Raw genomic sequence first — 13829 nt, forward strand, 5'->3', positions numbered from 1 at the left:
AAGTGACGCTCCACCTCCCCCTGTATAAGTGACGCTCCACCTCCCTCTGTATAAGTGACGCTCCACCTCCCTCTGTATAAGTGACACTCCACCTGCCCCTGTATAAGTGACGCTCCACCTGCCCCTGTATAAGTGACGCTCCACCTCCCCCTGTATAAGTGACGCTCCACCTCCCTCTGTATAAGTGACGCTCCACCTCCCTCTGTATAAGTGACGCTCCACCTCCCTCTGTATAAGTGACGCTCCACCTCCCTCTGTATAAGTGACGCTCCACCTCCCTCTGTATAAGTGACGCTCCACCTGCCGCTGTATAAGTGACGCTCCACCTGCCCCTGTATAAGTGACGCTCCACCTCCCCCTGTATAAGTGACGCTCCACCTCCCTCTGTATAAGTGCCGCTCCACCTGCCTCTGTATAAGTGCCGCTCCACCTGCCTCTGTATAAGTGACGCTCCACCTGCCTCTGTATAAGTGACGCTCCACCTCCCTCTGTATAAGTGACGCTCCACCTCCCTCTGTATAAGTGACGCTCCACCTGCCTCTGTATAAGTGACGCTCCACCTCCCTCTGTATAAGTGACACTCCACCTGCCTCTGTATAAGTGACACTCCACCTGCCCCTGTATAAGTGACGCTCCACCTCCCTCTGTATAAGTGACGCTCCACCTCCCTCTGTATAAGTGACGCTCCACCTCCCTCTGTATAAGTGACACTCCACCTGCCTCTGTATAAGTGACACTCCACCTGCCCCTGTATAAGTGACGCTCCACCTCCCCCTGTATAAGTGACGCTCCACCTCCCCCTGTATAAGTGACGCTCCACCTCCCTCTGTATAAGTGACGCTCCACCTCCCTCTGTATAAGTGACGCTCCACCTCCCCCTGTATAAGTGACGCTCCACCTCCCTCTGTATAAGTGACGCTCCACCTCCCCCTGTATAAGTGACGCTCCACCTCCCTCTGTATAAGTGACGCTCCACCTCCCTCTGTATAAGTGACGCTCCACCTCCCTCTGTATAAGTGACGCTCCACCTGCCTCTGTATAAGTGACGCTCCACCTGCCGCTGTATAAGTGACGCTCCACCTGCCTCTGTATAAGTGACGCTCCACCTGCCGCTGTATAAGTGACGCTCCACCTGCCTGTGTATAAGTGACGCTCCACCTCCCTCTGTATAAGTGACGCTCCACCTGCCGCTGTATAAGTGACGCTCCACCTGCCGCTGTATAAGTGACGCTCCACCTCCCTCTGTATAAGTGACGCTCCACCTGCCTCTGTATAAGTGACGCTCCACCTGCCGCTGTATAAGTGACGCTCCACCTGCCTCTGTATAAGTGACGCTCCACCTGCCGCTGTATAAGTGACGCTCCACCTGACTCTGTATAAGTGACGCTCCACCTCCCTCTGTATAAGTGACGCTCCACCTGCCTCTGTATAAGTGACGCTCCACCTGCCTCTGTATAAGTGACGCTCCACCTCCCCCTGTATAAGTGACGCTCCACCTCCCTCTGTATAAGTGACGCTCCACCTGCCTCTGTATAAGTGACGCTCCACCTCCCTCTGTATAAGTGACGCTCCACCTGCCTCTGTATAAGTGACGCTCCACCTCCCCCTGTATAAGTGACGCTCCACCTGCCTTTGTATAAGTGACGCTCCACCTGCCTCTGTATAAGTGACGCTCCACCTGCCTCTGTATAAGTGACGCTCCACCTGCCTCTGTATAAGTGACGCTCCACCTGCCTCTGTATAAGTGACGCTCCACCTGCCTCTGTATAAGTGACGCTCCACCTGCCTCTGTATAAGTGACGCTCCACCTCCCTCTGTATAAGTGACGCTCCACCTCCCTCTGTATAAGTGACGCTCCACCTCCCCCTGTATAAGTGACGCTCCACCTGCCTTTGTATAAGTGACGCTCCACCTGCCTCTGTATAAGTGACGCTCCACCTGCCTCTGTATAAGTGACGCTCCACCTCCCTCTGTATAAGTGACGCTCCACCTCCCTCTGTATAAGTGACGCTCCACCTGCCTCTGTATAAGTGACGCTCCACCTGCCTCTGTATAAGTGACGCTCCACCTCCCTCTGTATAAGTGACGCTCCACCTGCCTCTGTATAAGTGACGCTCCACCTCCCTCTGTATAAGTGACGCTCCACCTGCCTCTGTATAAGTGACGCTCCACCTGCCTCTGTATAAGTGACGCTCCACCTGCCGCTGTATAAGTGACGCTCCACCTGCCTCTGTATAAGTGACGCTCCACCTCCCTCTGTATAAGTGACGCTCCACCTCCCTCTGTATAAGTGACGCTCCACCTCCCTCTGTATAAGTGACGCTCCACCTGCCTCTGTATAAGTGACGCTCCACCTGCCTCTGTATAAGTGACGCTCCACCTCCCTCTGTATAAGTGACGCTCCACCTCCCTCTGTATAAGTGACGCTCCACCTCCCTCTGTATAAGTGACGCTCCACCTGCCTCTGTATAAGTGACGCTCCACCTGCCTCTGTATAAGTGACGCTCCACCTGCCTCTGTATAAGTGACGCTCCACCTGCCTCTGTATAAGTGACGCTCCACCTGACTCTGTATAAGTGACGCTCCACCTGCCTCTGTATAAGTGACGCTCCACCTGCCTCTGTATAAGTGACGCTCCACCTGCCTCTGTATAAGTGACGCTCCACCTCCCTCTGTATAAGTGACGCTCCACCTGCCGCTGTATAAGTGACGCTCCACCTGCCGCTGTATAAGTGACGCTCCACCTGACTCTGTATAAGTGACGCTCCACCTGCCTCTGTATAAGTGACGCTCCACCTGACTCTGTATAAGTGACGCTCCACCTGCCTCTGTATAAGTGACGCTCCACCTGCCTCTGTATAAGTGACGCTCCACCTGCCTCTGTAAAAGTGACGCTCCACCTCCCTCTGTATAAGTGACGCTCCACCTCCCTCTGTATAAGTGACGCTCCACCTGCCGCTGTATAAGTGACGCTCCATCTGCCTCTGTATAAGTGACGCTCCACCTGCCTCTGTATAAGTGACGCTCCACCTGCCTCTGTATAAGTGACGCTCCACCTGCCTCTGTATAAGTGACGCTCCACCTGCCTCTGTATAAGTGACGCTCCACCTGCCTCTGTATAAGTGACGCTCCACCTGCCGCTGTTTAAGTGACGCTCCACCTGCCTCTGTATAAGTGACGCTCCACCTCCCTCTGTATAAGTGACGCTCCACCTGCCTCTGTATAAGTGACGCTCCACCTCCCTCTGTATAAGTGACGCTCCACCTGCCGCTGTATAAGTGACGCTCCACCTGCCTCTGTATAAGTGACGCTCCACCTCCCCCTGTATAAGTGACGCTCCACCTGCCTCTGTATAAGTGACGCTCCACCTGCCGCTGTATAAGTGACGCTCCACCTGCCTCTGTATAAGTGACGCTCCACCTGCCTCTGTATAAGTGACGCTCCACCTGCCGCTGTATAAGTGACGCTCCACCTCCCTCTGTATAAGTGACGCTCCACCTGCCTCTGTATAAGTGACGCTCCACCTCCCTCTGTATAAGTGACGCTCCACCTGCCGCTGTATAAGTGACGCTCCACCTGCCTCTGTATAAGTGACGCTCCACCTGCCTCTGTATAAGTGACGCTCCACCTGCCTCTGTATAAGTGACGCTCCACCTGCCTCTGTATAAGTGACGCTCCACCTGCCTCTGTATAAGTGACGCTCCACCTCCCTCTGTATAAGTGACGCTCCACCTGCCTCTGTATAAGTGACGCTCCACCTGCCTCTGTATAAGTGACGCTCCACCTGCCTCTGTATAAGTGACGCTCCACCTCCCTCTGTATAAGTGACGCTCCACCTGCCTCTGTATAAGTGACGCTCCACCTGCCTCTGTATAAGTGACGCTCCACCTGCCTCTGTATAAGTGACGCTCCACCTGCCTCTGTATAAGTGACGCTCCACCTGCCTCTGTATAAGTGACGCTCCACCTCCCTCTGTATAAGTGACGCTCCACCTGCCTCTGTATAAGTGACGCTCCACCTCCCTCTGTATAAGTGACGCTCCACCTGCCGCTGTATGTGACGCTCCACCTGCCTCTGTATAAGTGACGCTCCACCTGCCTCTGTATAAGTGACGCTCCACCTGCCTCTGTATAAGTGACGCTCCACCTCCCTCTGTATAAGTGACGCTCCACCTCCCTCTGTATAAGTGACGCTCCACCTGCCTCTGTATAAGTGACGCTCCACCTGCCTCTGTATAAGTGACGCTCCACCTGCCGCTGTATAAGTGACGCTCCATCTGCCTCTGTATAAGTGACGCTCCACCTGCCTCTGTATAAGTGACGCTCCACCTGCCTCTGTATAAGTGACGCTCCACCTGCCTCTGTATAAGTGACGCTCCACCTGCCTCTGTATAAGTGACGCTCCACCTGCCTCTGTATAAGTGACGCTCCACCTGCCGCTGTATAAGTGACGCTCCACCTGCCTCTGTATAAGTGACGCTCCACCTCCCTCTGTATAAGTGACGCTCCACCTGCCTCTGTATAAGTGACGCTCCACCTCCCTCTGTATAAGTGACGCTCCACCTGCCGCTGTATAAGTGACGCTCCACCTGCCTCTGTATAAGTGACGCTCCACCTCCCCCTGTATAAGTGACGCTCCACCTGCCTCTGTATAAGTGACGCTCCACCTGCCGCTGTATAAGTGACGCTCCACCTGCCTCTGTATAAGTGACGCTCCACCTGCCTCTGTATAAGTGACGCTCCACCTGCCGCTGTATAAGTGACGCTCCACCTCCCTCTGTATAAGTGACGCTCCACCTGCCTCTGTATAAGTGACGCTCCACCTCCCTCTGTATAAGTGACGCTCCACCTGCCGCTGTATAAGTGACGCTCCACCTGCCTCTGTATAAGTGACGCTCCACCTGCCTCTGTATAAGTGACGCTCCACCTGCCTCTGTATAAGTGACGCTCCACCTGCCTCTGTATAAGTGACGCTCCACCTCCCTCTGTATAAGTGACGCTCCACCTGCCTCTGTATAAGTGACGCTCCACCTGCCTCTGTATAAGTGACGCTCCACCTGCCTCTGTATAAGTGACGCTCCACCTCCCTCTGTATAAGTGACGCTCCACCTGCCTCTGTATAAGTGACGCTCCACCTGCCTCTGTATAAGTGACGCTCCACCTGCCTCTGTATAAGTGACGCTCCACCTGCCTCTGTATAAGTGACGCTCCACCTGCCTCTGTATAAGTGACGCTCCACCTCCCTCTGTATAAGTGACGCTCCACCTGCCTCTGTATAAGTGACGCTCCACCTCCCTCTGTATAAGTGACGCTCCACCTGCCGCTGTATGTGACGCTCCACCTGCCTCTGTATAAGTGACGCTCCACCTGCCTCTGTATAAGTGACGCTCCACCTGCCTCTGTATAAGTGACGCTCCACCTCCCTCTGTATAAGTGACGCTCCACCTCCCTCTGTATAAGTGACGCTCCACCTGCCTCTGTATAAGTGACGCTCCACCTCCCTCTGTATAAGTGACGCTCCACCTCCCTCTGTATAAGTGACGCTCCACCTGCCGCTGTATAAGTGACGCTCCACCTGCCTCTGTATAAGTGACGCTCCACCTGCCTCTGTATAAGTGACGCTCCACCTGCCGCTGTATAAGTGACGCTCCACCTGCCTCTGTATAAGTGACGCTCCACCTGCCGCTGTATAAGTGACGCTCCACCTGCCGCTGTATAAGTGACGCTCCACCTGGCTCTGTATAAGTGACGCTCCACCTGCCGCTGTATAAGTGACGCTCCACCTGCCTCTGTATAAGTGACGCTCCACCTGCCTCTGTATAAGTGACGCTCCACCTGCCTCTGTATAAGTGACGCTCCACCTCCCTCTGTATAAGTGACGCTCCACCTGCCTCTGTATAAGTGACGCTCCACCTGCCGCTGTATAAGTGACGCTCCACCTGCCTCTGTATAAGTGACGCTCCACCTCCCTCTGTATAAGTGACGCTCCACCTGCCTCTGTATAAGTGACGCTCCACCTGCCGCTGTATAAGTGACGCTCCACCTGCCTCTGTATAAGTGACGCTCCACCTGCCTCTGTATAAGTGACGCTCCACCTGCCTCTGTATAAGTGACGCTCCACCTCCCTCTGTATAAGTGACGCTCCACCTGCCGCTGTATAAGTGACGCTCCACCTCCCTCTGTATAAGTGACGCTCCACCTGCCTCTGTATAAGTGACGCTCCACCTGCCTCTGTATAAGTGACGCTCCACCTGCCTCTGTATAAGTGACGCTCCACCTCCCTCTGTATAAGTGACGCTCCACCTCCCTCTGTATAAGTGACGCTCCACCTGCCTCTGTATAAGTGACGCTCCACCTCCCTCTGTATAAGTGACGCTCCACCTGCCTCTGTATAAGTGACGCTCCACCTGCCTCTGTATAAGTGACGCTCCACCTGCCTCTGTATAAGTGACGCTCCACCTCCCCCTGTATAAGTGACGCTCCACCTGCCTCTGTATAAGTGACGCTCCACCTGCCTCTGTATAAGTGACGCTCCACCTGCCTCTGTATAAGTGACGCTCCACCTCCCTCTGTATAAGTGACGCTCCACCTGCCTCTGTATAAGTGACGCTCCACCTCCCTCTGTATAAGTGACGCTCCACCTGCCGCTGTATAAGTGACGCTCCACCTGCCTCTGTATAAGTGACGCTCCACCTGCCTCTGTATAAGTGACGCTCCACCTCCCTCTGTATAAGTGACGCTCCACCTCCCTCTGTATAAGTGACGCTCCACCTGCCTCTGTATAAGTGACGCTCCACCTCCCTCTGTATAAGTGACGCTCCACCTGCCTCTGTATAAGTGACGCTCCACCTCCCTCTGTATAAGTGACGCTCCACCTCCCTCTGTATAAGTGACGCTCCACCTCCCTCTGTATAAGTGACGCTCCACCTCCCTCTGTATAAGTGACGCTCCACCTCCCTCTGTATAAGTGACGCTCCACCTGCCGCTGTATAAGTGACGCTCCACCTGCCTCTGTATAAGTGACGCTCCACCTGCCGCTGTATAAGTGACGCTCCACCTGCCTCTGTATAAGTGACGCTCCACCTGCCGCTGTATAAGTGACGCTCCACCTCCCTCTGTATAAGTGACGCTCCACCTGCCGCTGTATAAGTGACGCTCCACCTGCCGCTGTATAAGTGACGCTCCACCTCCCTCTGTATAAGTGACGCTCCACCTGCCGCTGTATAAGTGACGCTCCACCTGCCTCTGTATAAGTGACGCTCCACCTGCCTCTGTATAAGTGACGCTCCACCTCCCTCTGTATAAGTGACGCTCCACCTGCCGCTGTATAAGTGACGCTCCACCTGCCTCTGTATAAGTGACGCTCCACCTGCCTCTGTATAAGTGACGCTCCACCTGCCTCTGTATAAGTGACGCTCCACCTGCCTCTGTATAAGTGACGCTCCACCTCCCTCTGTATAAGTGACGCTCCACCTCCCTCTGTATAAGTGACGCTCCACCTGCCGCTGTATAAGTGACGCTCCACCTGCCTCTGTATAAGTGACGCTCCACCTGCCTCTGTATAAGTGACGCTCCACCTGCCTCTGTATAAGTGACGCTCCACCTGCCTCTGTATAAGTGACGCTCCACCTGCCTCTGTATAAGTGACGCTCCACCTGCCGCTGTATAAGTGACGCTCCACCTGCCTCTGTATAAGTGACGCTCCACCTCCCTCTGTATAAGTGACGCTCCACCTGCCTCTGTATAAGTGACGCTCCACCTCCCTCTGTATAAGTGACGCTCCACCTGCCTCTGTATAAGTGACGCTCCACCTGCCTCTGTATAAGTGACGCTCCACCTGCCTCTGTATAAGCGACGCTCCACCTGCCTCTGTATAAGCGACGCTCCACCTCCCTCTGTATAAGTGACGCTCCACCTGCCGCTGTATAAGCGACGCTCCACCTGCCTCTGTAAAAGCGACGCTCCACCTCCCTCTGTATAAGCGACGCTCCACCTCCCTCTGTATAAGTGACGCTCCACCTGCCGCTGTATAAGTGACGCTCCACCTGCCTCTGTATAAGTGACGCTCCACCTGCCTCTGTATAAGTGACGCTCCACCTGCCTCTGTATAAGTGACGCTCCACCTCCCTCTGTATAAGTGACGCTCCACCTGCCTCTGTATAAGTGACGCTCCACCTGCCTCTGTATAAGTGACGCTCCACCTGCCTCTGTATAAGTGACGCTCCACCTGCCTCTGTATAAGTGACGCTCCACCTGCCTCTGTATAAGTGACGCTCCACCTGCCTCTGTATAAGTGACACTCCACCTGCCTCTGTATAAGTGACGCTCCACCTGCCACCGTGTGACACTATTTTCTCCATCCTTGGTATTTCGTTCGGACTATAACCCCCATGTGAAGTGAATGGCGGCCATATTGGTGGTCACCCAGCTTTTCTAGAAGCAGAGACGATGCTCCGCCTCACCTGCCCTTATGTTTTAGGATCGATACAGTATATGGGGAGGTTTACCGTCCCGCACTGCGGTTTTCCTGACCACTTCTGTCGGGAGTTCGCTCCAAGCAGCGACTACTTTTTCTGCTTGTTCTGATTTTGCCCCCCTGTAAGGGTTCGGCCCACACGTAGAAGACGCAATGAATCTGCTGAGAACGCCCTCCCTCCGGCCCCACGATGGGTCACTGAATTCCTTTGGATCTGTCCAAGGAGGGACCGCCCCCGTTACACACTGACCACGCCTCCCATTGTATTGCTGATACTTTGTTTACCTCTGGTGGTTTCCTAGCAACAGTCTCCAGGAAGCTTGTGATCCCCGGGCAGCCTCCACCAGAGGACACAATGTCTGACACTGCAGAACCCAAGGAGCTGACAACCCCCAAAACCAGCGACTACTACCGGGTGCAGCCTGACCTACCTGCCAGGTTCAATCAGCCGGAGACGTGGAGGGGAGGATACAGGTAGACACTTACCTCCTCAGATTCACACATGGCAGTTTTATGCCCTATACATCTGGGCGGGGGAGGGGGGCAAATCTATGGGACAGCCGCATAAATCTGCCCCATGTGTAAATAGAAGTCTCATTATCCGGTACTCACACTGCTTAGTTGTATCTTCCACTGGGAAAGCTGGGTGACAAGCAATATGGCTGCCGGGGCAGCTTCTGCAGAGTCCTGAGACCTCTGTGCTGCGCTCTGGGAAAGGTGGCGGCCATGTTGATTATAACCCAGCTTTCCCAGAAACACAGGATTGTGGGAGAAATAGAACCCCACGGGGGGCACATACTTATATAACAATGTATACACGCTCTCCACAGACATACTACAATCCTTGGCCCCATAACGGCTTCTTCTTCTTATCATTTTTAGATCAAAACCGGGGAATCCGCTTTACCGAACGACAAACCAGACATATGGGAGTAAACCGCCGACCGTCCACGAGATGCCGGTGAGATAGCGACAGGCGCCGCTGATCCCTCACAGCCCGTGTTATATGGGGGGGCTGAGCCCACAACCACTCTAGTAGAAAGGGGTCTCACGCTGGACACCCCCCGTCCCCCTCTGTAACCGCCATATGGCCTTTCAGATCATATACACACTGACCCATTGTGCCCTAACAGAGACACAATCCCACCTGTAGCCCTCAGGGTATGCTGGGAGTTATAGTTCTGCAACAGTTGTTAATCCACAAGTTGCTCTATGGTTTTTGGCCCTTTTGTGTACCACCTGTCCGTATGTCCTACCCTCAGCTCTGCTGCACCTGCCCGTATGTCCTACCCTCAGCTCTGCTGCACCTGTCCGTATGTCCTACCCTCAGCTCTGCTGCACCTGTCCGTATGTCCTACCCTCAGCTCTGCTGCACCTGCCCGTATGTCCTACCCTCAGCTCTGCTGCACCTGTCCCTGTGTCCTACCCTCAGCTCTGCTGCACCTGCCCGTGTGTCCTACCCTCAGCTCTGCTGCACCTGTCCGTGTGTCCTACCCTCAGCTCTGCTGCACCTGCCCGTATGTCCTACCCTCAGCTCTGCTGCACCTGCCCGTATGTCCTACCCTCAGCTCTGCTGCACCTGCCCGTGTGTCCTACCCTCAGCTCTGCTGCACCTGCCCGTGTGTCCTACCCTCAGCTCTGCTGCACCTGTCCGTGTGTCCTACCCTCAGCTCTGCTGCACCTGTCCGTATGTCCTACCCTCAGCTCTGCTGCAGCTGTCCCTGTGTCCTACCCTCAGCTCTGCTGCACCTGTCCGTGTGTCCTACCCTCAGCTCTGCTGCAGCTGTCCCTGTGTCCTACCCTCAGCTCTGCTGCACCTGCCCGTATGTCCTACCCTCAGCTCTGCTGCAGCTGTCCCTGTGTCCTACCCTCAGCTCTGCTGCACCTGCCCGTGTGTCCTACCCTCAGCTCTGCTGCACCTGTCCCTGTGTCCTACCTTCAGCTCTGCTGCACCTGCCCGTGTGTCCTACCCTCAGCTCTGCTGCACCTGCCCGTATGTCCTACCCTCAGCTCTGCTGCACCTGCACGTATGTCCTACCCTCAGCTCTGCTGCACCTGTCCGTGTGTCCTACCCTCAGCTCTGCTGCAGCTGTCCCTGTGTCCTACCCTCAGCTCTGCTGCACCTGTCCCTGTGTCCTACCCTCAGCTCTGCTGCACCTGCCCGTGTGTCCTACCCTCAGCTCTGCTGCACCTGCCTGTATGTCCTACCCTCAGCTCTGCTGCACCTGCCCGTATGTCCTACCCTCAGCTCTGCTGCACCTGTCCGTGTGTCCTACCCTCAGCTCTGCTGCACCTGCCTGTATGTCCTACCCTCAGCTCTGCTGCACCTGTCCGTGTGTCCTACCCTCAGCTCTGCTGCACCTGCCCGTGTGTCCTACCCTCAGCTCTGCTGCACCTGCCCGTATGTCCTACCCTCAGCTCTGCTGCACCTGCACGTATGTCCTACCCTCAGCTCTGCTGCACCTGTCCGTGTGTCCTACCCTCAGCTCTGCTGCAGCTGTCCCTGTGTCCTACCCTCAGCTCTGCTGCACCTGTCCCTGTGTCCTACCTTCAGCTCTGCTGCACCTGCCCGTATGTCCTACCCTCAGCTCTGCTGCACCTGCCCGTATGTCCTACCCTCAGCTCTGCTGCACCTGTCCCTGTGTCCTACCCTCAGCTCTGCTGCACCTGCCCGTGTGTCCTACCCTCAGCTCTGCTGCACCTGTCCGTGTGTCCTACCCTCAGCTCTGCTGCACCTGCCCGTATGTCCTACCCTCAGCTCTGCTGCACCTGCCCGTATGTCCTACCCTCAGCTCTGCTGCACCTGCCCGTGTGTCCTACCCTCAGCTCTGCTGCACCTGCCCGTGTGTCCTACCCTCAGCTCTGCTGCACCTGTCCGTGTGTCCTACCCTCAGCTCTGCTGCACCTGTCCGTATGTCCTACCCTCAGCTCTGCTGCAGCTGTCCCTGTGTCCTACCCTCAGCTCTGCTGCACCTGTCCGTGTGTCCTACCCTCAGCTCTGCTGCAGCTGTCCCTGTGTCCTACCCTCAGCTCTGCTGCACCTGCCCGTATGTCCTACCCTCAGCTCTGCTGCAGCTGTCCCTGTGTCCTACCCTCAGCTCTGCTGCACCTGCCCGTGTGTCCTACCCTCAGCTCTGCTGCACCTGTCCCTGTGTCCTACCCTCAGCTCTGCTGCACCTGCCCGTGTGTCCTACCCTCAGCTCTGCTGCACCTGCCCGTATGTCCTACCCTCAGCTCTGCTGCACCTGCACGTATGTCCTACCCTCAGCTCTGCTGCACCTGTCCGTGTGTCCTACCCTCAGCTCTGCTGCAGCTGTCCCTGTGTCCTACCCTCAGCTCTGCTGCACCTGTCCCTGTGTCCTACCCTCAGCTCTGCTGCACCTGCCCGTGTGTCCTACCCTCAGCTCTGCTGCACCTGCCTGTATGTCCTACCCTCAGCTCTGCTGCACCTGCCCGTATGTCCTACCCTCAGCTCTGCTGCACCTGTCCGTGTGTCCTACCCTCAGCTCTGCTGCACCTGCCTGTATGTCCTACCCTCAGCTCTGCTGCACCTGTCCGTGTGTCCTACCCTCAGCTCTGCTGCAGCTGTTCCTGTGTCCTACCCTCAGCTCTGCTGCACCTGCCCGTATGTCCTACCCTCAGCTCTGCTGCACCTGCACGTATGTCCTACCCTCAGCTCTGCTGCACCGGTCCGTGTGTCCTACCCTCAGCTCTGCTGCAGCTGTCCCTGTGTCCTACCCTCAGCTCTGCTGCACCTGTCCCTGTGTCCTACCCTCAGCTCTCCTGCACCTGCCCGTATGTCCTACCCTCAGCTCTGCTGCACCTGCCCGTATGTCCTACCCTCAGCTCTGCTGCACCTGTCCGTGTGTCCAACCCTCAGCTCTGCTGCACCTGTCCCTGTGTCCTACCCTCAGCTCTGCTGCACCTGTCCCTGTGTGTCCTACCCTCAGCTCTGCTGCACCTGTCCGTGTGTCCAACCCTCAGCTCTGCTGCACCTGTCCCTGTGTCCTACCCTCAGCTCTGCTGCAGCTGTCAGTTTGATACCCTCAGCTCTGCTGCACCTGCCCATGTGTGCTACCTTCAGCTCTGCTACATCTGATCCCTATTGATCGATTCCATGTCACTAATGATTATTTCTCTTCTTCCAGACCACATTTAACGGAGTATCAGACAAGTTTTCAGAAGCCGCAACCAAGTGCGGAATGTACCGGAATAATGGACTGAACACGCATGTAGAGAAGAGCTTCGTGACCGGCCCCGACAACCTCATCACCGCCCACGACCGCCTCAACTTCCACAGGAGCTATAACATGAGGGGCCCGTCCCAGAGCGTGTGATCAGCTGCTACAGGAGCCTGCACATAGGACTGCATCAGTATAAACTGCCCTGACAACTGACTGCTCCTAACATCCCTACCCATGCTGGACAACTACTCCTAACATCCCTACCCGTGCTGGACAACTACTCCTAACATCTCTGCCCATGCTGGACAACTTACTGCTCCTAACATCCCTACCCATGCTGGACAACTACTCCTAACATCCCTACCCATGCTGGACAACTACTCCTAACATCTCTACCCGTGCTGGACAACTACTCCTAACATCTCTGCCCATGCTGGACAACTTACTGCTCCTAACATCCCTACCCATGCTGGACAACTACTCCTAACATCTCTACCCATGCTGGACAACTACTCCTAACATCTCTGCCCATGCTGGACAACTTACTGCTCCTAACATCCCTACCCATGCTGGACAACTACTCCTAACATCCCTACCCATGCTGGACAACTACTCCTAACATCTCTACCCATGATGGACAACTACTCCTAACATCCCTACCCATGCTGGACAACCAGCCCCAGCATCTCCATGTGCATGAGTATCTGTAAATTACAAATAGAACAAATCTCTGTCCCCAATAAAAAGTAAAACTTCAAAAACGAAAGTGATGCTTTTTTTTAAACACTTAAAGGAATTGAACACTTTTGTGCTGTTCCGTTGGTTACCTCGTTCTCTGGGAGATCTGTGATCGGCTGTTATCACTGGGGAACTGGAGCGTTATTTACAAGGCACCCAGTAATGTAATCCGTGCAAAGGGGTGTTCATGACTGGGGGATCCTCTCACACACCATCCTTAATGTTTAAATAGTGTCAGGTAGAGGGGGCAGAGGATAGAGGGGAGCATGAGATAGAGGGGGCAGAGGATAGAGGGGAGCAGAGGATAGAGGGGAGCAGAGGATAGAGGGGGGCAGAGGATAGAGGGGAGCAGAGGATAGAGGGGGGCAGAGGATAGAGGGGAGCAGAGGATCGAGGGGAGCAGAGGAAAGAGGGAAGCAGAGGATAGAGGGG

General features: G+C 55.3%; 1 protein-coding gene across 1 annotated transcript; it reads left to right on the forward strand.

Moving 5' to 3' along the window:
- The first annotated feature begins 8801 nt into the window (after window positions 1–8801).
- On the forward strand, window positions 8802–13329 carry C8H9orf116 (chromosome 8 C9orf116 homolog). Its single transcript, XM_040405109.1, has 3 exons — window positions 8802–8949; window positions 9358–9436; window positions 12624–13329. Exons 1-3 carry the CDS (start codon window positions 8831–8833, stop codon window positions 12810–12812), a joined length of 387 nt encoding a protein of 128 aa, XP_040261043.1. The 5' UTR covers window positions 8802–8830; the 3' UTR covers window positions 12813–13329.
- Window positions 13330–13829: the final 500 nt, after the last annotated feature.

This window comes from Bufo bufo, chromosome 8, assembly GCF_905171765.1.
Source record: "Bufo bufo chromosome 8, aBufBuf1.1, whole genome shotgun sequence".
Taxonomy (NCBI): Eukaryota; Metazoa; Chordata; class Amphibia; order Anura; family Bufonidae; genus Bufo; species Bufo bufo.

What these genes read in the sequence shown, in the direction of transcription:
- C8H9orf116 (XM_040405109.1), top strand. Translation starts at nt 8,831, where the DNA reads ATGTCTGACACTGCAGAACCCAAGGAGCTGACAACCCCCAAAACCAGC. An exon ending in ACGTGGAGGGGAGGATACAG is followed by an intron (nt 8,950 to 9,357) that starts GTAGACACTTAC and finishes TATCATTTTTAG; the next exon opens with ATCAAAACCGGGGAATCCGC. An exon ending in CGACCGTCCACGAGATGCCG is followed by an intron (nt 9,437 to 12,623) that starts GTGAGATAGCGA and finishes CTCTTCTTCCAG; the next exon opens with ACCACATTTAACGGAGTATC.